Source organism: Rattus norvegicus, chromosome 6 (genome assembly GCF_036323735.1).
Source record: "Rattus norvegicus strain BN/NHsdMcwi chromosome 6, GRCr8, whole genome shotgun sequence".
Classification (NCBI taxonomy): Eukaryota; Metazoa; Chordata; class Mammalia; order Rodentia; family Muridae; genus Rattus; species Rattus norvegicus.
In genome coordinates, this window is record NC_086024.1 from 105,020,149 (window position 1) to 105,041,798 (window position 21,650).

At 44.9% G+C, this 21,650-nt stretch overlaps 1 protein-coding gene and 1 pseudogene across 1 annotated transcript; both read left to right on the top strand.

The window, feature by feature from the left end:
• Window positions 1-6,482: 6,482 nt before the first annotated feature.
• Window positions 6,483-9,620, top strand: Taf8l1 (TATA-box binding protein associated factor 8 like 1). The gene has a single exon (XM_039078193.2). The coding sequence runs from the start codon at window positions 6,893-6,895 to the stop codon at window positions 7,817-7,819; it is 927 nt and encodes a 308-aa protein (XP_038934121.1). The 5' UTR covers window positions 6,483-6,892; the 3' UTR covers window positions 7,820-9,620.
• Window positions 9,621-9,790: 170 nt separating this feature from the next.
• Mphosph6-ps2 (M phase phosphoprotein 6, pseudogene 2) lies at window positions 9,791-11,168 on the top strand (annotated as a pseudogene).
• The last annotated feature ends 10,482 nt before the right edge of the window (window positions 11,169-21,650 follow it).

A 21,650-nucleotide genomic window follows, 5' to 3' on the forward strand; every position in this document is an offset into this window, starting at 1 on the left:
TTGCAGAGATCCACCTGCCTCTGCTTCCTGAGTGATGGGACTAAAGGCATATGCCACCATGCCCAGCTCAGGAGGTCACTGTTTTAGAGTGAGCTCCTGAACCAGGTCCACAGTGAGTCACTCGTGCTGAAGCTACAAGGCCAATTAGAAATCGCAAGGGCTTAGATCCCCACACACTTAGATCATTATTCCTGGTTTGTTGGATTCCATTTTATGGATAACAAGGGATGCGGTACGAAGGAAGTCCTCTCTGTTAGAGCACTTAGAGCAGAGCAAACCCAGGGAATCTGGCCTGGGGTCTTATTTCTACTGGTATTTTCTTGCTCTTTCTATATAAAATCTACCATTCTTCCATCTCCCAGTGGGATCCTGAGTAAAAGTCAATACAGCCCATATTAAATTTGTTATAGTTTTTAACTTGATAGAACAAAATTATCCTAATTTTAAGTTTTCAGACATTCATTTGGGAACAAAATAAGCTTCCTTTTTGTTTGGATTTTTTGTTTGGTTAGTAGATTTTGTTTGGGAGACACAATGTAGGCATAGATGTTTTACAACATACTTTTAATAAGGGTTCAACTTCTCAAGTCCACCACCAGCAGAGGTAGTGGAAAGAATTATTAGGATGTGGGGAAGTGGACCTGCTCAGCAGTAGTTCTTTAGGGTTGGGTTCCATCTTCTTGGGCGACGGTTCCATCCCAGAGCAAACACCAAACAGGACTCAGCAGCTGCAGACCAGTCCTCTAGGCAGGCAGAAAACAAACATGAACCAGCAGCCACAGTCCAGTCCTTTCAGCAAGCAGACATCAGGCAGCTGTAGTTCAATCCTGAAGAAACCACCAGGCTGGCCACCGACCTGAGGTCAGGCCACATGTCGCTTCTGTTTCCGACCTGCAGAAAAGAGCGATGACACAGCGTTCTTCTCAAAGCAATTTATTCAGGAACCTTACAGCATGCAAGCAGGAATCTTTTCTTCTCTCTCCTTCTAGCCCCCGAGCACACTCCCTTATATCCTCCCTCAACTCCGCCTCATCAGTCTAGTCTGCGTAATCTCAGTTCATAGGTCCACGTCACATGGCCTGATCTTGCGTCATGGTGCACCTGCGCAGCTCTCACAATGGACGTGGCTAGTTTCGGGTGTGTGAGGAAGTCAGGTGCTAGTTATAAGACTTAGCTGCAGTCCCGGGCGCCATCTTGGGACTGCTGCCACACCCGCTCCCCACATCTCCCCCTTCTTTATGTTTTTGGCAGAGAGAATGCCTTTCTTAGGTTGCCCCCTATAGCAATGCCCCTTACCCGTCATCGGGAGACAAACAGCTTAGGTTTGATCCCTGTCTTAGGTTGGTGACATGCCCAGGGAGTCTTACCCATCATTGACTACTTCTCTAGCATGCCAAGCCACACTTGAGGAGACTGTCCCGTCTCCACCGCTGCAAAAGCCTGTATCATTAAGTCTTGAGTTTCGTGCTGATGAAACTGTATACGACACATGCACCAAAAGGCCAGGACGCTAATAAGAATCAGGCATAGGGCAAGCCCAGCAAGTCCAGCCCATTCTTTCAGCTGTGAGGCAGCAGTGGCAATCCAATTGGCCAGCTAAGGACATGTCCACTCGGGTGGAGTTGATATGGATGATGGATTGTCTCAATTCCCAAACTAGTCCATCAAAATGTTGAGACCAATTTCCTGTAAGATACTGAGATCTATTATGAGATAACTGAGCAGCACGACTGACATTCACAAATGGTATGGAGGTGACACACAGTCCTGAATATTTCCACTCACAACCCAATTGCATTAACTCCATCATAATATCTGCTTGTTCCTGGAGCAAATCGACCCTTTGATACAGCAGCAAAATTCCAGCTTTCAACTGACTATTAATATTATCCTGAACATCCAAAGCTTCTGCAACATCTGCGGATAAATTATTTACAGCTGCCGTAGTCTGTACTATGGAGGTAAGGGAAAAGCCGCATCAAATCATTTATAGGCACTATATCCCCATCCCAGGGTAGGAAGGGTAGCTTTAGTGAAGCATTAGAGGAAAAAAATCGGGGGAACACTTGCGCCAAATGCGTCAGCGGCTGGGGCTTGGGAAACAGGGATAAAAGCCCCCAGCGTAGGTCTTCAGTGATCACCACAGGAAGCATCGGCAACAACAGGAACATCCATAGTATCCTCCTTCCGTTCATCTTGGACCCCTCTGGTCAGCCTCTCCCGGACCCACAGCGGCTGCCAATGATCCTGGGAAACACACAAACAGACCCTCTCACCCAAACCAACACTGGATCAGGGCCCTGCCAAGTACCAGTTAGGACGTCCTTCCACATGACCATGCCTTTTGAAGAAGCATCAGGGTTGCCGTGACGCTTGGCCGCGACGCGCCCATGTTTGTCCTCCTCATTCAAAAAATTCAAAGTAAAAAGGGCAATGGCTAACCTTTCCCTAGGGGTGGAGCCAGCAGAGGCAATTCCCCCCTTTTGTTTAATTAAGTATTCCTTTAGGGTGCGATGGGCTCGTTCAATAATGCCCTGCCCCTGAGGGTTGTAGGGCAATCCATGAGTCAATTGAACACCCATCATTTTACAAAAAGACACAAAAGAAGCAGAAGTATAGGCTGGCCCATTATCAGTTTTCAATTCTTTAGGCTGCCCCCAGGCACCCCAAGCTCCAAAGCAATGTGCAATCACGTGATGTGCCTTCTCTCCTGTATGTAGAGAGGCAAAAACAACTCCAGAAGCTGTATCGATGGAAACATGAAGATATTTTAACTTTCCAAATTCTGGAAAGTGGGTAACACCCATTTGCCATAGGTGTAGAGGGCGCAACTCATGTGGATTGGCCCCAACCCCAATCTGAGGCAATAACGGGGCACATTTTTGGCACATTTTTACAATATCTCTCGCCTCTGCACGAGAAATTTTAAATTGGGAGGACAAGGTCTTGGAGTTAACATGAAAATGTGAATGAAAATCTTGGGCCAATGTAACAGGTGAAGCAATAAAGAAGGTCATGCATGCCCTAGAGGCTTTATCTACAATATCATTCCCCTCAGCCAGTGGTCCAGGCAATCCGGTATGAGCACGAATGTGTTGTACAAAAAAGGGTGAGGATCTCTTTAAAATTAAGAGATTTAAAATCACGTAAGGTAACAATTAAATTTCCAATGGTAGATTTTAAATTAACTTTGCCCACCATTTCCAAACAGAGTAACATATTAACATATTGGCTATCAGAAATCAAATTAAAAGGACCTGGGAATAATTCAAACACCTTAATCACAATTTGTAACTCAATAACTTGGGGTGATGCAGGGGGAAATTGTATGGTAACTGGCGAGGACCCTGCCACCAAATATGCCCCCTGTCCTGTCTTGGAGCCATCTGTAAAGATAAGCAGAGCATCCGGTAAAGGATTTTTTGAAGTAATATGAGGAAAAATCACAGGATGAGCTGTAAGCAGTTGTAGGATTGGATCTTTGGGAAAATGATTATCAAAGTTGCCCTGAAAACTGCACCTCACAAAAGCCCAACCATCTATTGAGGCTGACAACACTTCCAGCTGCCTTACATTATAGGGAACTATCAAATCCTTTGGCAGGATGCCAAAGTACTGTATACATTGCTGAATGCCAAGCAAGGCTAACTGAGCCACTCAGGTGGGATAATGAACAAGTGTTTTGGCTGGGGATATCTTTGGATGTATCCAGAGCAAGGGAGCTCCCTGCCATAAGACCCCCGTTGGCTGTGCTTCTGTTGGCAAGATACACAGCACAATAGGCTGTGACTCATCTCGGCGTTTCAAGGCAGCAACTTGAATACCCTGCTCCACCAAACTCAAAGCCGCTCTAGCAGCATCAGTAAGGTATCTGGGAGAATTCAAGTCAGTATCGCCTGGCAAAAGGTCATATAGTGGCTGCAATTGTTTATTGGTTAAAGACAAATAAGGTCGAACCCACTGAATGTCTCCCAATAATTTTTGAAAATCATTTAAGGTACATAACTTATCAGTTCGAATGTGGATCTTTTGTGGGGTCACTGAATCTGCAGTTATTTTTGTCCCTAAATAGTTTACTACTAAGTCCTTTTGTACATTTTCCGAGGCTACAACTAAGTTCCTTTCCTGTAGCTGTGTAACCATGAAGCTATATGCTTCATCAAGCAACTCCTCTCTGGGAGCTGCAATAAGGATGTCATCCATGTAATGATAACATTTCACCTTAGGAAATCTCTGTCTAACCCCTTTTAAGGCCATGTCAACATATAATTGACACATAGTAGGGCTATTTGCCATACCCTGTGGCAGAACTGTCCATTCAAATCTTTTATCAGGCTCATCATGATTTTGAGAAGGGACAGTGAAGGCAAACCTAACCATATCATTCTGATGTAAAGGAATAGAGAAAAAACAATCTTTAATATCTGAAACTATTAAAGGCCAATTTCTGGGTAAGGCAGAAGGAAATGGAAGCCCTCTCTGTACTGGTCCCATCAGAACCATTTGTCTATTTATTTCTCTCAAATCATGTAAAAGTCTCCATTTTCCTGATTTTTTTTCTTTATAACAAATATATGGGTATTCCAGGGAGACATAGAGGGTCGTAAATGGCCCAAGTCCAGCTGTTCCTGCACCAGTTCCTGGGCAGCTTTTACAATGGACGTGGCTAGTTTCAGGTGTGTGAGGAAGACAGGTGCTAGTCATAAGACTTAGCTGCAGTCCTGGGCGCCATCTTGGGACTGCCGCCACACCCGCTCCCCACAGCCACAAAGTGACAAGTTGCTGCAGGAATTATACAAGCAGTTCTTGGGCGAGCTTCTCTCAAAGGCAGCATAATCACAAGTTGAGCTCAACAACGCTATGTAAGTGGAACCAATACATGCGGTGTCTTTACTGAAGAATGGTGAGGTGGAGCAAACCAAAGCTCAGTGCTCATCTCCCACTCTCTGTGGGGTCAGATTTATACTCCTTCATCAGGAGCCCTCTCACTGTCTTCTACAGCCAAACATTCTTTCACCAGTGTCTGCTTCAGGAAAACAGTCTTTGTCTTTGCATTAGGAAGACATCCTTTCACCTGTGTAACCCAGCAAACCATTCCTAAAGCAAAATAACTTTCCAAAGAACTAGAAGTTTCCACTTCATATCCCCCTTTATCTTTAAGAACTGTCCTTTTTGCTATCACTGGCAATCTACACACAATGGGAATTATTGTAAGAGCCACATTTTCAATAAATGCCATATGTATAGTCAAATAATTAACAAAACCTTACCTTTCTATCAATATACAATACTTCAAAACAATTTAAAATTTCCACCAAAATGCAATTCAAACAAAAACTTAAATTTCTATCAATATGCAATGATTAAACAAAAATCTGAAAATTCTATAAACAATGAAACAAAAATACTTTAAAATTCTAATATACAATAATACCAACTACTAAGCAAGCATCTGTAGCTCATACATCGGCAGAATGGACCAAAAGCTTATGTTGTGACCCATTCTGAAAATATAGTATCTTGAAAGAAATTGAGAGATAACAATGCATTGTTTAGCTGTCCATTGGGTATGTTTACTCTCCATTTTTATTTAATAGGCATCTCTTTTAATGGTACAATTGGCTCTTTCTAGAACTGCTTGTCCTGTGAGATTATATGGTATACAGGTTTTATATTCTAATATTCGAAGAACTGTTACACCTTATTGGATAAGATCTGTGTAGTGGCTATTCTTGGTTGTGAACTTAACTATATCTGGAATGAACTATAATCCAGAATTGGAAGGCTCACCTTTGATCCTGATCTTGAGACTGGGAGACACAAGTTTCTGGCCTGAATCTTGGTATGGAGATCTTGAGGCAAAGTGGCTATGAATCCCAGGAGCTTAAGGCAAAGAGATCTGAGTTCATGTCACCTGGGACATAGCAAGTCCCAGAGCCATGCAAGGTGGTACACACCTTTATATTTTTGGTTGTGAGCCTAGCCTTTAATGGCTGAGCCATCTCTCCAGCCCGGTACACACCTTTAATCTGGGACGGACCTTTAATCTTGTACACACCTTTAATCTGGGACACACCTCCTGTTGGAGACTTATATAAAGACACTGGAAGAAGGAAAGAGTCTGTCTTTTTTTTTGTCTACATGCCTGCCTTGTGGGAAGAAGCCACTGCTGCTGCTGATCATTTTTGGGGAGTTGGAATACAGACTGTAAGTCATCAACCAATTCTCTTACTATGTGGAGACTACCAATAAGTTCTGTGACTCTAGAGAAACCTCACTAAGACAATATGTGAGAGCATTTTCACTTTTAATTTGTGCAGGCATCTCCATAATTGGAGAACTTTGAGGTCTGCAGGAGCTAGAAACTAGTGAAAGACCCCCGGAGTGGGGAGACCCTCACTCATCTCTCGGGATGACTCGACCCCCCAAGAACTCACACAAGACCATCTTTGCTGTAATCACATGAGGTTTATCCATAGGAACCAGTGCACTGGGGTCGAGACTCATATCCCACGCAGGGGCAGTGGAGTTCGACCCTGAGAGGCTGAGAGAAAGGGTATTTAAAGGGAGAAACCACAACCCGAGAGGGGAGGGATGGGGTCATTGGAAAGTGTGAAGAATACCAGTGAAAAGTCACAAGGAGAAACTCTGTTTCTCCAGATTGTTTCCTAGGAGCAGCTGCTTCCTGCTTCTCAAGATTGTTTAACTTTATGGTCGGCTAGTTCCTAGGAGAAGCTGCTTGAACAAGCAGATGTAATTACCTATTCTATAGCCCTAGGAGAGGATTTCTGGAATGTACAATTCTGAGGCCTAACCAGTTTCTTCTGTTCTAAACTTTGTGTCTAGGGGGGGCAACTTTAAAATTTTTAACTTGACACTACGCTAGAGCAAGATGGCTGACCCGGCGGCCCGGCCTGGTGGCTCCAGAACGAGAGCAGGAAATAAACAGTCCACTAACCCTGCTGATAACTACCACCTGGCCCGCAGGAGGACCCTGCAAGTGGTTGTGAGCTCTTTGCTGACAGAGGCGGGATTTGAGAGCGCGGAGAAAGCGTCTGTGGAGACGTTGACAGAGATGTTACAGAGCTACCTCTCAGAAATAGGGAGAAGCGCCAAGTCATACTGCGAGCACACAGCCAGGACCCAGCCCACACTTTCAGACATCGTGGTCACACTGGTTGAAATGGGGTTCAATGTTGGCATTCTACCTGCTTATGCAAAACGGTCTCAGAGGATGGTCATCACTGCACCTCCGGTGACCAATCAGCCAGTGACACCCAAGGCCCTCACTGCAGGGCAGAACCGACCCCACCCGCCACACATCCCCAGCCATTTTCCTGAATTTCCGGATCCCCACACGTACATCAAAACACCGACGTACCGCGAGCCAGTGTCTGACTACCAGGTCCTCCGAGAGAAGGCCTCATCTCAGAGGCGGGACGTGGAGCGAGCACTCACCCGCTTCTTGGCCAAGACAGGCGAGACCCAGAATCTCTTCAAGGATGATGTCAGCACTTTTCCCTTGATTGCAGCCAGATCTTTCACCATCCCCTACCTCACGGCCTTGCTTCCCTCTGAGCTGGAGATACAGCAGATGGAAGAGATGGACTCCTTGGAGCAGGACGAGCAAACAGATACAGAGAACATCGCGCTTCATATCAGCTCGGACGAATCCGGAGCTGAGAAGGAGAATACTTCTGTCCTGCAGCAGAACTCCTCCTTGTCCGGCAGCCGGAACGGGGAGGAGAACATCATCGATAACCCCTATCTGCGGCCCGTGAAGAGGCCCAAGATCTGGAGGAAGAAGTCCCTCTCGTGACCTCAGAAGGAAGCCGCCCTGTAAAGGGGAGAACACTGCTTTCCTGGGGGAGTGGAACCACAGAGGGAAGAGGAGGGGGCGTCCGTCCTCTGGCCATGTCCAGGCCATGCCATTTAGTAGCATCTTTCTCTGAAGACAGCCTGTTGTGCTTGAGTGTGTGGAGGAAACCATAGTGCAACAGGGCCAGGACTGCTGGTGACTCCATTGATCAATCATGGGACGTGATTCCTTTGGAACTGGAGAGCTATGGAAGAGCCAGAAAGAAGGCTCATGTCTCTCTGGCTTGCCGAGAAGACAGCCAAGTGTATCTTCCAGACCTCTCAGATCCCTGACCATATAAACCCATCAAGTTCTCCCTTCTCACCTAGGCCCCAAGGTCCTGGCTGAGCAGATGGAAAGTGACTTTGTAGCTCACCGTGTTGGAAACAGGCCCACAGCTCACCTCTGATGTAGGGCTGCCAGAAGCTAGGAGCACAGGAGTCAGTATCAATGACAGTGGTCATGGGGCAGCACTTGATTAGAGCTGACCACAATGAAGGTGAAGCACCCTTCTGGGAAAGCTGGTCTGACCAGAGGCTGGGATAGAGTTAGCTATCCTGTGACTTAAAAAGGGGCCGTGGATTTCAGGCACCACGAAGAGGACTTAGCAGGTAGGAGAGGACTGAGCTTAGCTGAGAAAGCCAGCTGTGGTAGAAAGCTCACTTGCCTGTGGGAGGGGCTGAGAGGACCCTGCTGAGGCATCGGGATCCGCCCTCCACTACCTCCCTGGAGAGAAGACACCACTCTACACTTCCCCACGAATCATGAATCGGGCTTCCAAAGAAAGATGGGAGGACACGTGGAAATTGAGATAACATGGAGAAGGTGTTCCTTGGTTGGAATGCCTCCTCCATCCTGGCGGCCGCTGCTTCTCCTTCAGTCTTGCTCGCTCTTTTTTCAGAGACAGGCTCTCTGTATCCCAGGCTCAGTGTCTTCCTGCCCCTGCTGCAGGTCCAGGTGTGCGCCCCATGCTTGGCATCGGTGAGCTGGCAGAGGCCCCGCCTTCCCTGCTGATCTCGAGGGTCTTTGGTCCCCTTCCTGGAGGGACAGAGCTCTGTGTCTGGAATAGAAAGACAAGGGATGGTGAGGAAATGAGCTTTCTCACCTCTGGGCCGAACAGGAATTTTCACTGTGACTCAGAACTTCCAGGTCAGAACAGGAAGACTGACCTGTGTGGCTCCCAAGAGCTCTTGACAACTTGACAACTTGGAATCTAGTCAAGGTCAGACAGGAGGTGTCACACCCTGCTGTTCCGGTGCGTCTAGTGAGTACATCTGTAATCCCTTCACTATTCTCGCCGTCAGGGGGCCAATGCCTGTTGAGAATATTGGGGGAGGAGGCGGGGTTCTTACCTGAGGCCTCAGAACTGCGCGCTGTCTTTCTTTCTCTAGGAAGAGAGATGCTGGGACGTGGAATGCGCTGAAGCGTATAACTCTCATTGTGTGTACGTTTATAGATTTCTATTTTTTATAATTGGGGGTCTTATCAGAAGGAAAAATAAAGTGAAAGGCCTTATGAAAGGCCTGTAATAAAAATTCAGAATAAAAAAAATAAAAACTTTTATCTTTCACTAGGATAGAAGAAGGGGGAGAGATCACCATGTCAGGGAAGAAGAGCAGACATATAGGCCTGCCTCAGTCTACCTGCCTAGTCATTGGCTGTTGGCTCTTTGTTGATCAATCAAAAACCATTTGGTGATGAGGATCTTTAGCATTTGGACTCTCACATTTCCAATTTGGAGGGCAGGATTGATTCATTTAAAGCATTAGTCCTAATTCCCCAAAACGTGGGACATTGTATTATTTCTTTGTCTTGTTAAGGGATTGAAATTTTTTTTTCTTTAAACCTTTCCAATCAACATGTTTCTCATGAAAATTTGAGGCTTCTAAACTCATTCCCTATTAGTAATTTGTCAATTTCATCATTTGAGCCAAAGAACCAGACAAACCTGTATAAGACCACCAAATATGTATACTATATAATGGATAATTCTAATTCTGATGGCCTATTGCATTTGAATAAACAAAGTTAATTCAGAGTTATCAGGGACAAATACAGCAGTCTCTATAGGCAAAATAACTCTGCATACAAGGAATCAGTAATTATGTTGAGAGGTTCAGGATACTCTAATACCATAAGGACAGCATACAATTCTGACTTCTGAAGTGATGTGGACTTTTGACCACCATGCTTATTTTATCTGGCTTACAACCTGCCATCCCCATCTTGTTTACATCAGTATAAAAAGTTGGCACCAAATGTCAAGTCTGGCTCTGCTCTTGACCTTGCGCAAGCGAGGTGCGGCGGGAAGCCTCTGAAAATGTATCCAACATGGCGTCGGAGCAGAAGACTAAGTTATCCACAAACCTGGTGCTCATGAAGTTCATGCAGAGGGGCCTGGACTCGGAAAACCAGAAACAGCTATAAGAGGAGGAACAGAAGATGATCAGGGATGAGCACTGGTACCTGGATTCGCCGGGGTTGAAGGAGGAGAGCTTCATCATAGAAGAGCAGAGCTTCTCCCTGTGTGAAGACCTTCTCTATGGAAGGATGCCATTCAGAGGCCTTAATCCTGAAGTTGAGAAGTTCATGCTTCAGATGAATTCCAGGAACAGAGTGGCGGCGGCAGAAGAGGAGACCGTAGAGGCTGACGTGTCGGAGGAAGAAATGGCAAGAAGATATGAGACTTTGGAGGGAACAATTGGGAAAAAGTTTGCCAAGAAAAGGGACCGAGCAAACTGGGAAGACGATGAAAATGGAAATATAAAAGCCATTAAAATTAAGAAGATGTTTTTAAGGCCCCAAGACTAATATGGACGCCTCTGATGCAGTGGATGCTGTGAGAACAGCATGGTCTGAACTCACCCTCCTGTCCTCGGTACTGGTCCCTTCTAAGGGATGCCTAGGGTTGGAAATGTGCTGTTCTTGAGACAGAAGGATGATGGACGTTATACATTCTTTTGACGGCATTCGGGGGCTTCACGTATGTGGTTACACGCCGCTCCCTTGACTTTTGGCCTGATTCTGTGTGAATATACACACAGACAGGGCACACACCTACACCTGCTCTCAGTTACTCTCCAGGAATGAGTATTGTAAACTAATTCTTGCCTTGGTTTTACGGCCCTTACATTTATATTTTACTTTTTGAATCATGTCAAGCCAATTCATTTGCTTTGGATTTCAATATTTGAGAACTTTTCAGAAGTGATTGACCTGGAACAGACATGGCTCTCCAGCCCAGAGTATCTGCATGCTCTTAGGTCTTCTTCATGTATAGAAATGTGGGGTTTATGTATTTTAAACAGTCATCTGGATCATTTTTCTAATGTTCTGTAATAAACGTGTTTCATAAAAAAAAGTTGGTACCTCTGGAATTGGTACTCTCTCTTACGTACATGGAAGGCTCTAACTGCTTCTTTTAATAAGTAGTATACATTTGCTTTATGGATATTTGTTATTACCTTGTCCCAAGTAGTTACAAGCTTTTGGCGATCCTCACTGATCCCCCATGATGAGATGATTTCAGCATCTGTAAGAGATGCTGTTATTCCAGCCAGTCTGTTCCTGATAATTGACAGTCTTATTCTACATTTGATAATTCAGAAGCCTTTTCTATTTTTTACTTTGAGCTAAGAAAATCTATTCCATAATACTATCTTCCCTTTGCATAATGGGCCTAGCAGGAGAAGGAGTTGATGGTAAAATGACCAGAATACACACAAGTTTAGTATCAATTCTATCCAAATATGGCTCTGTCAGTCTTCGCTCTTCTTCAAGAGTTAACTCTGTCTGCTTTGGCCATTAGATATCTTGAACTGTTTTAATTGGAATTCCTTGTAATATCTGAAACAAATTACTTATCTCATACATACATAATCCAATTGTAGGCCTCGGCCAGTTAATATCTCCCATTAATTTTTGAAAAAACCATTAAGTCTACCCAAATAGTCCCTATGGATCTGTATGTTTTGTGGTTGAATTGTTTGTTGATTTTATAACCCGGATAACTAAGTGAATCTCCCCCTTACATTTTTTCTGGAACAAACTGTAACCTCCATCATGGTAGAATTTTTTTTGTTACCATATTCTCTAAAACATCGTTATCAGAATCAGCCAAGAGAATGTCATATAATGATTAATGAGAGAGAAGGGGAATTGCTTATGAATAATTGGTAATGATTGTTCCACAAAATACTGACATAAAGTTCAACTATTTCACGTTCCCTTTGGAAGTACTTTCCAGTTGTATCTCTTTAGTGGATGACGGTGGGATGGTGGGCAGTAAAAGGTACCCTGATCCTTGGTCAAGATACATCGAGTTCCCAGGAGATCTTAAAAGGGAGGGCAGGGCATTCCCAGTCTCCTGAAGGAATATCATGACGGCACATAGCTTCATCCCCCAAACACCCTGTAGAGAGGTTTAGACAGACCAGTCATGTAGGGCAATGCCTTGAGCCTCTGCTCCCCAGGTGAGGAAGTGACCACAGGTCACATAGGCTCAAGACAGATCATAGAGACAGGACCAACTATGTAGATGAGCTCTTCCTAAGCTCTCAGGCTTAACAACAGGAAGTACCTGCTGTCCGACACTCAACCATCCAAACAACTGTATTTAAGTATCGTGTTCATAATTAAAGATGTGTAGGAATTATTCCATCATCTGAGAGTGTCTGTCATCAGAGCTGTAACACCAACACTTGGGGAAGAGATCTGTTTTCCCTGAAATCACCACCAGAAGCTCCCCTGAACCCCTCACCAGCTACTCAGTCTCCTGCTAGCTCAGCCTGGCCTGAGCACCCCAAGTGGCAGTGGCACAAAGGAGAAGGACTCACAATGGGGTGCAGCGAAAGCTATTTATCCCTCTGCCTCAGTTCTCTCCTCGTCATCAGAACCTACACACCTACACACAGGTAAGAGATCACTGTTGAGAGAGCCAGGCGCCAGAGCCCCACAGATGACTATTATTCCAAGTATGGACAGAGAAGGAAAACCTTTTCCTGTGTTTCTCATGCAAGGGTATTGAGAAAAGCAATCTTTCGAGTCAATTATTATTATAGGCCATGATTTGGTAACAAAGACCTAAAGTCCAGGCTATAAAAGACCCCTTGCTTGAATTATCTTAACTTGAACTGCTCTTATGTCCATTACCATCCTCCACTTCCCTGATCTGACATCTTTATACGACAAACACAGGGGAACTGCATGGGCTAATAGACTCTTCTCCATGTTTGGCCTCCAGCTGTTGGTTCTTGTACCAGTTGTTTAAGTACCTGCAATTTTTCTTTTGTTATGGGCCACTGCTCTTGACACAAAGGTTGGTTTGACAACCATTTTAGAAGCAAGGCTGCTGGCATATCAGTAGCGCCCCTTTTATAAATTTGGGAATTCAATCCCTATGACATCCTGTTTTTTGACCTTGTGCTCTGTCCTCTGTATCAATACCTTCCTGAGGAGCAACTACTCTAACACCCTAATTTCCTCATTTGTTGTTCCTGGAATGGCAGAAATATTAATTTGAGTACCCCATTGTTGTAAAAGATCCCAACCCCATGAATTTATGGGTATGTCAGCCACATACGTTCTCAATTTTTCTGTTTGTCCTTCTGGTCCCACACAGGCAATCCATTGGACACCATCTTATTCATGGTAATTAACCAATTCCTATAAATTGTTTCTAATCTGAAGTGGCCAATCTGGATTCCAAGACTTTTGGGAAAGTATACTAACATTAGCTTCTGTATGTACCAACCCTTCTATGTCCACACCTGTATTTGGACAATCTGGGTCTCTGATCATGGACCTTTGTTTGCCAGAGCACATGTTGCCCAGTGCTCCCAACAGCCCCTGTTCATTCCACAGGAGCAGCCTTGTCCCGGATGTAAGGAAATAACTGAGCAATTCTATCTCCTTCCTCCCCTTTAGCAGGTTTTATTTCTTCCTTGGGATCCCCATCTACTACACCTGGATAGACCACGAGTCCTTGAGAAGTGAATCTACTTCCCAAGATTAGTCCCACTGTCCCTGAGGTGAAGGGACCATACCCACCAGTGGTTAACTTAACAACATTCCTCTTTGGGGATAATGAAAGAGGAATCTGTGGCCACATCCAAAGTTACACTTCCTTTTGCATCCATGTATAAGATCAGAAATACCTATTTCTTCGTACATCCTGATTGACCAAAAGGAAAAGTTGAATTGTTTCCTCTGGGGACTCAGGCTGACAGGCCCCTCAGAGTTCCCTATAGTTTTGAGATCACTACCACCTTAGCCAAGGACTGCAGCCGATGCTACCAGCCCCTCCTCTCTTTCCTATTCTTCCACCACTCTTAGTTATGGGATTGTCCACTTCCAACCCTAACCTGGCCTCTTTCTCTACATGTCACTCCTCTGGGGTATTTGCCACCAGCTTGCCTCTGAGCCCTTTGAATCTGTGGACAAAAGACACTGGGCTGGAGGTATTGCACAGAGCTTAAGAGCACTGACAGCTCTTCCAGAGTTTCTGACTTTTAATTTCCAGCAACCACATGGTTGCTCACAACCAGCTGTAATGGGATCTGAGGCCCTTTTCTGGTGTCTCAGGTCTCACTCTTCTCCCTTCCTTATTGCTATATTTCCTGGTTTGTGCCAGCAAAAAGCAGATCCAACCCCATTCTTCATGAACCCTGTCTGTGAGGCATGCTTACCCACGAGTGTGTGACCTCTTACAACCTTGTACAAGCAAGCTCTCCCTCTCTGTCCAGGACTTTGATCCAGGGTGCTCACTCTGCCACCCAAGCACAATGGCTCAGCTGTGCACACCAGTTTCCCAGTTCCCTGCCCATGCACATTCTTGCTTCGCCCTTGCTCTGCAGATCTTAAAGAATGTAAACTTATAAGCTACAGGAAATACTCAGACCTACCTCTTATGGACCAAATAGACTCCACTCAGATAAGTGCATCTGACTAAAGATTCTAAAGGGTGGAAATCCTCTGGGTTTCAAGTGTACATCTAAGAAAAAGTTTTCTTCTCTCCCAAACGCAGTTAATCTTACTGTCTGCCTATAATAAACATATATGTGTGTTATAGCATCTTTTCTAGTCCAGGCACTTGCTACACCCAGTACGGCTCCAGAAATGGGACCTCTAGATGTTCCAATCTCCTCTCACAGACACAGACACTTATATTGGACCTGTTCCTTCTGACCTATCCTCAGACGGTTCCACAGACCATGGACAACAGGGAGACAGCCAACTCTAGGACTGTACAAACTTCCCCAAGCCCTTACGTCTAGGTTCCCTAGAGACATGTCACCACAAAGCAGGCAGGAAGTAGTAAGAGTTCACAACAACACAACTCCTGCTTCACCATCACCTCTAATTTTTTTTAAAAATTAAACCAAAATGGGGGAATGTTGGTATTCTGTCTAAGCTCAAAGAGCATAGCTACGTGGGAACAGCCAGGTATGCTCTACCCCTCAAATGCCTGGCAACAGCCTGACACTCTAATAGGGGCTGCTTGCACTGTCTTACCCTCTCTTACTTATCTTACTCTGTTCTTCACTGCTCTTCCCCCCCTTACAAATCACTCCCCCTCCATGTGTCCATGGCTGACTGCCTTTCTGCTCTTCTTCTCTCATTTAACCACTTCAGGTGGAACCATGGTGGCTTGGAGTGTTCTGACAGGGCACAGGTCATGATTTAAAAGCAGAACAATTATTATGTCCTCCTTTGTCCAAAGAGAGACAGCCAGAGACAGAAACTCAGAGAAGATGAAAATGAAGCAGATCCACGTGGCTCTTAGACTGCCAATCCTGTGACTGATGTCTACCCTTTGCACAGAGGCTGCAGTAGCCTGGAAGCCTCTGTAGCTCACAGTAACCAGAACCTGCCCCTTCTTAGCTACAATTACCGTATTCTCTACAATCAATGCACCAGTCTTTTTAAACTCTGCAACCTTTAGCCTTACACTTTCTCTGGTTATGACCAAATGGACCACAATTGAAACATCAAGCATTTTGATTCCTGATATTCTAGCCACCTTTTGCCCTATGATATTTGCATTATACTACTGAACCAACACCAGTGGTTTCCCTTATCCATTCATGTAAAAGGGCTCTACTTACTATCGATGGACCAATTGCTCCCTTACATTCGTTCTTTGCATTCCTGAAGACCAATATTTGTATCAAGGACTGTCTGGTTTCAGAGTCTGATATGGTTCTATTCATAGCTGATCTCAACCTCTGTAAGAATTCTGTAAAGGATTCTCCAGAACCCTATTTTGGTAAAAAGAGGTAGATTTTTCTCCCCCAGGCTCTGCAACCAGATCCCAAGCTCTTAAAATTGCAACACAACATTGTTCATTTACACCGTCAGATCTGATTTGCTCCTGTAAGTCAGCTTAACGCCCGTCACCCAGCAGCTGGTCTTTAGCAACAGTTATTCCATTTGTTAATTACAAGGGCTGGTTCTGTAGCTTCATGCCTCGGCCTCAACAACCATTGTAATTGTTGACCACCTGATACCAAACCCTTCCAATCTTGTGGGATCACCTCATGCTGTGGCCTAGTTATTTAGTGTTTCTTTAATATAGGAAGAGAGTAAATGATACAAAACAGTAGATTCTTTAAAATGCTTTAAAATCTAGCATTTCTATCAGTTGCACGGTCAGCTCAGTGGCAGGAATAGCATCAGATGCAGGCACATGCTGCAGAGACGCTGGGAAGGATGAAGGTGCCTCTTCAAGACCAAGCAAAACCTGTGGTAATGCACTCACTCACACATTAACCCTTTGTACCTGTGCTGCCTCGTGCTCTTCCCAGACCCTTGTCTCCCTGAGGCATTTTGGGCACCTGGTAGTGAAAGCACGGTATCAGGGCAGGCGGCACTTTCCCTTCCAGTCTATTTCTTTCCCCTTTTCATCATGGGGTACATTCCCAGTCTCATTCACCAAGCCTGAACCTTCTTCTCCCTCTGCCTTTTTGCCTTCCAAGCATTTCAACTTCTAGTCAAAAACTCTATGTGCATAGCCAAGTCTGCAGTCCTTTCTAGCAGAAGAGAATTGAGTGAACCTTCTGAGTTTTTGACCTTCCCTCCAAACTTTCAGAAGAGAATGTGAACACTAAAAGCAGAAACAACAAAACAAAACAAAACAAAACAAAACAAAAGAAAACAACAACAAAAAACCCCTTCCAGTTACACAGTAGGATAGCACCCAGCAACTGTAGCTGCCATTTTACCAATTTCCTTCAGTAACATTGCTCACCCCTCAGAATCTACAGTTCCCTCTACCACATTAGAAGCAGAGTTACCTGTTATGCCTAAGGCACTTTGGGTGCCACCTGTAGGCATAAATGCTTTGGAACCTCTAATGCTCTCCTCTAGCCCACAGGAGAGCAGATGCAGTGGAAGAGAAAAGTTATTAGGATGTGGGCAAGTGGACCTGCTCAGCAGTAGTTTTCTAGGATTGAGCTCCCTCTCCTTGGGCAGCTGTTCTCTCCCAGAGCAAACACCAAACAGGACTCAGCAGCTGCAGGCCAGTCCTCTAGGCAGGCAGAAAAGAGGCACGAACGAGCAGCCACAGTCCAGTCCATTCAGGAAGCAGTCACCAGGCAGATATACTTCAATCATGAAGAAACCACCAGGCTGGCCACTGACCTAAGGTCAGGGCACAGAAGTGACAAGCTGCTGCAGGAACTATACCAGCAGTTCTTGGGCGAGCTTCTCTCCATGGCAGCTTTATCACAAGTTGAGTTCAACAATTCTATGTGAGGCAAACCAATTCATGCAGTGTCTTTACTGAAGAATGGCCAGGTGGAGCAAACAGAATGACTTTAAATATTTTATCGATCTCTCATGATAAAAAAAAAAGAAAAACCTTCCATCCTAGATAACAATTGTATCACATCAAATGACCAAATCTATCCACCCACACCTTAAGGGACTAGGGCGATGATCTTCAGAAAACTGCTTCCTGCTGAATTGGGGTGAAGAATTTCTGTATGGGCCCAAAAGGAGAAAAAATGGTTAGTTTGAGAAAACGTAGCTGTAGCATTTGTTGCCCTATCTGGTTTTCTTGTTTCTGGGCTAGAAATTTTGAAGTTGATTTGCATGCACAGTTAGGAGAAACCAGTAACAGACACAGTCTGTGAATCACCTGGGATGTTTGCTGGGTGAAGACACCGTCTCAGGAGAAAACAGGTTTTTCCCAGTCAGATATGATCTTTACAAAGTTCTGTTGGTAGCCATGTTTTTCATTCTCTGTAGATACATACGCATAAGCACATCCCCTTAATGGTATTGCCAGTTTCCATTCTACTGAAAATACATTGTTATATTGGTTGGGCTTTAAGATTTTTCAATATTTTGAGTATCCAGTTGTTGCAAAACAACCCTTCCTGATGCAGGTTTACATGTATGTCAGCCACATAATGTCTCAATTTCCATTTTTGCCCTTCAGGTCCCAACAGGCAATCCATTGGATACCACCCTATTCTCGATAATTTACCAATTCCTATGAATTGTGTCAAAACCCGAAGTGGCCAATCTGGATCCCAAGACCTTTGGGAAACTAAACTAACATCAGCTCCTGTATGTACCAACCCTCCTATGTCCACACCCATATTTGGACAACCTGGGTCTCTGATCATAGACCTATGTGCCAGAGCACATGTTTCCCAGTGCTCCCTAAAGCCCCTGCTCATTCCACTGGAGCGGCCTTGCCCCAGATGCAGGGAAATAACCGAGCAATTCTATTTGCTATCACATCTTTAAGGTTTCATTTACTTCATGCAATCCCATCTGCTACACCTGGATAGACCATAAGGCCTTGAGAAGTGAATCCACTTCTTCCCAAGATTATCCCCAAGTACATGAACAGAAGGGACCATCCACACCAGTGGTTAGCTTACAACATTCGACTTTTGGGGATAATGTAAGAGGAATCTGTGGCCAGATCTAAAGCTAACCCTCCATGAGCAGCTGTGTATAAGATTAGAAATACCTAATGCTTGGAACGTCCTGACTGACCAAAAGGAAAATGACTCCTTGCACTGTCTGCTGCGTATCCTCTAGCTGACAGGCCCCTCAGTGTTGCCTGTAGTTATAAAATGAGCACCATCTTAGCCCAGGCCTGCAGCCAAAGCTACCGACCCCTCCTGCCTTTCCCTTCTTCCACCATGCTTAGCTCAGGGAATGGCTGCTTCCAAACCTAACCTGGCCTCGTTCGCCACCAGTCACTGCTCAGGGGCTTCTTGCCACCAGCTTGCCTCTGAGACCTTTGAATCCATGGAGAAAAGACACAGGGCTGGAGTGATGGCTCACGGGTTAAGAGCACTGACTGCTCTTCCAGAGTTTCTGACTCAATTCCCAGCCATCATCGGACTCAATTTCTGACTTTTAATTTCCAGCAACCACATGGTTGCTCACAACCATCTGGATTGGGATCTGATGCCCTCTTCTGGTGTGGTTGAAGACAGGGAGAGTATACTCACATGCAATAAATATTTTTTAAAAAAATGACTTTGTAATTTGTCTAGTAGGCACAATTGCTATGGAAAGATAAGGCAGGCCTTCCAGGTGTGAGTTACCAGTTCATTATCTCTGTCTCCTCATGCTCTAAACTTGACGCTTCTTCCACCATCTCCTGCCAAATATATTTGACCACCCTTTCAAGGTTGCAGACCCTAGCTTTCTCAGAGCCCTTCCATGATTATTGTTGGTTTTCTGTCTAAGGTCTACCCCTACAGCTACCTGGGAACAGCCAGGTAAGCTCTGCCCTACAGTTCCCTGCAACAACCAACTGTGCCTGACAGTATAACCAGAGGTTCTTGCCCTCTCTTATCCTCTCTTACTTCTCTTAATCCCTTCACCATCCCTCCATCGACATGCCCATGCCAGGTGCCTGTCTGCTCCTCTACTCTCATCTCATTAAAGTTCCTCACATGGAACCATGGTGGCTGGGTAAGGTCGAGGTTCAAAAGCCCAACATTGGTGCCAAAATCTGGGATTGAAGCAGGAACCCTAACACTGGTCTTGTTCACTTGGATGTCCTGCGTGAGGATTTTTTTTTTTTTTTTTTTTGGTTCTTTTTTCGGAGCTGGGGACCGAACCCAGGGCCTTGCGCTTCCTAGGTAAGCGCTCTACCACTGAGCTAAATCCCCAGCCCCTGCGTGAGGATTTTGATTTCCTCTTGCTCACATGGCCTGATGCTCTCACCACCCTGCCACCGACTGAGGGGCAGAGGACAGGCCTTTCCTACTGCATGCCTCTGCTGCCCAAGGCAGCCCACAGCCTGCCCTGGGCTGCCTAGGGCCAGGAACTTGGAGCATCGGTCGCGATGGAAGGAATCATGCACTCCTGCCATGTCGCCGCAATGCCAGACTAGGCCTGGATAGACTGCTTTCTGGCTCAGGAGCACTGGCTTTAAATCTAGACCCGACACAGGTCGGGGCAATTAATCCCTATTCTCACACATGGGTCTATAAACCTTTGCTGTCTTCCCCATTTTGGTGGACGTAATTTATACCAAGCAGAAAACAGTATCTCTCTGGCCCCATCCCAGGCCGCTCTCTTCTCCTTAATATTATTGCAGGTTTCCATACAAACGTTGTTTCATTTTCACCAACATTAAGAACATTGAGGGTCGAGGAAAGGGTGGCGCAGATCTTCCTGGTTGCTGCCGCTGCAGAGAGCTCATAAGCAACACCCCATGAGCAAACTTGAGCCTCGGGACCACAGGTAAGACCAACTTTTCTGCTGCAAGCGACCTGCCTGGTGAACTCAAGACACAGGCCCACAGGAACAGCTGAAGACCTGTAGATAGGAAAAACTACACGCCCGAAAGCAGAACACTCTGTCCCCATAACTGGCTGAAAGAAAATAGGAAAACAGGTCTACAGCACTCCTGAAACACAGGCTTATAGGACAGTCTAACCACTGTCAGAAATAGCAGAACAAAGTAACACTAGAGATAATCTGATGGCGGGAGGCAAGCACAGGAACCCAAGCAACAGAAACCAAGACTACATGGCATCATCGGAGCCCAATTCTCCCACCAAAGCAAACACGGAATATCCAAACACACCAGAAAAGCAAAATCTAGTTTCAAAATCATATTTGATGCTGGAGGACTTCAAGAAAGACATGAAGAACTCCCTTAGAGAACAAGTAGAAGCCTACAGAGAGGAATCGCAAAAATACCTAAAAGAATTCCAGGAAAACATAAATAAAAAGTAGAAGCCCATAGAGAGGAGTCACAAAAATGCCTGAAAGAATTCCAGGAAAACACAATCAAACAGTTGAAGGAATTAAAAATGGAAATAGAAGCAATCAAGAAAGAACACATGGAAACAACCCTGGATATAGAAAACCAAAAGAAGAGACAAGGAGCTGTAGATACCAGCTTCACCAACAGAATACAAGAGATGGAAGAGAAAATCTCAGGAGCAGAAGATTCCATAGAAATCATCGACTCAACTGTCAAAGATAATGTAAAGCAGAAAAAGCTACTGGTCCAAAACATAAAGGAAATCCAGGACTCAATGAGAAGATCAAACATAAGGATAATAGGTATAGAAGAGAGTGAAGACTCCCAGCTCAAAGGACCAGTAAATATCTTCAACAAAATCATAGAAGAAAACTTCCCTAACCTAAAGAAAGAGATACCCATAAGCATACAAGAAGCCTACAGAACTCCAAATAGATTGGACCAGAAAAGAAACTCCTCCCGTCACATAATAGTCAAAACACCAAACGCACAAAATAAAGAATATTAAAAGCAGTAAGGGAAAAAGGTCAAGTAACATATAAA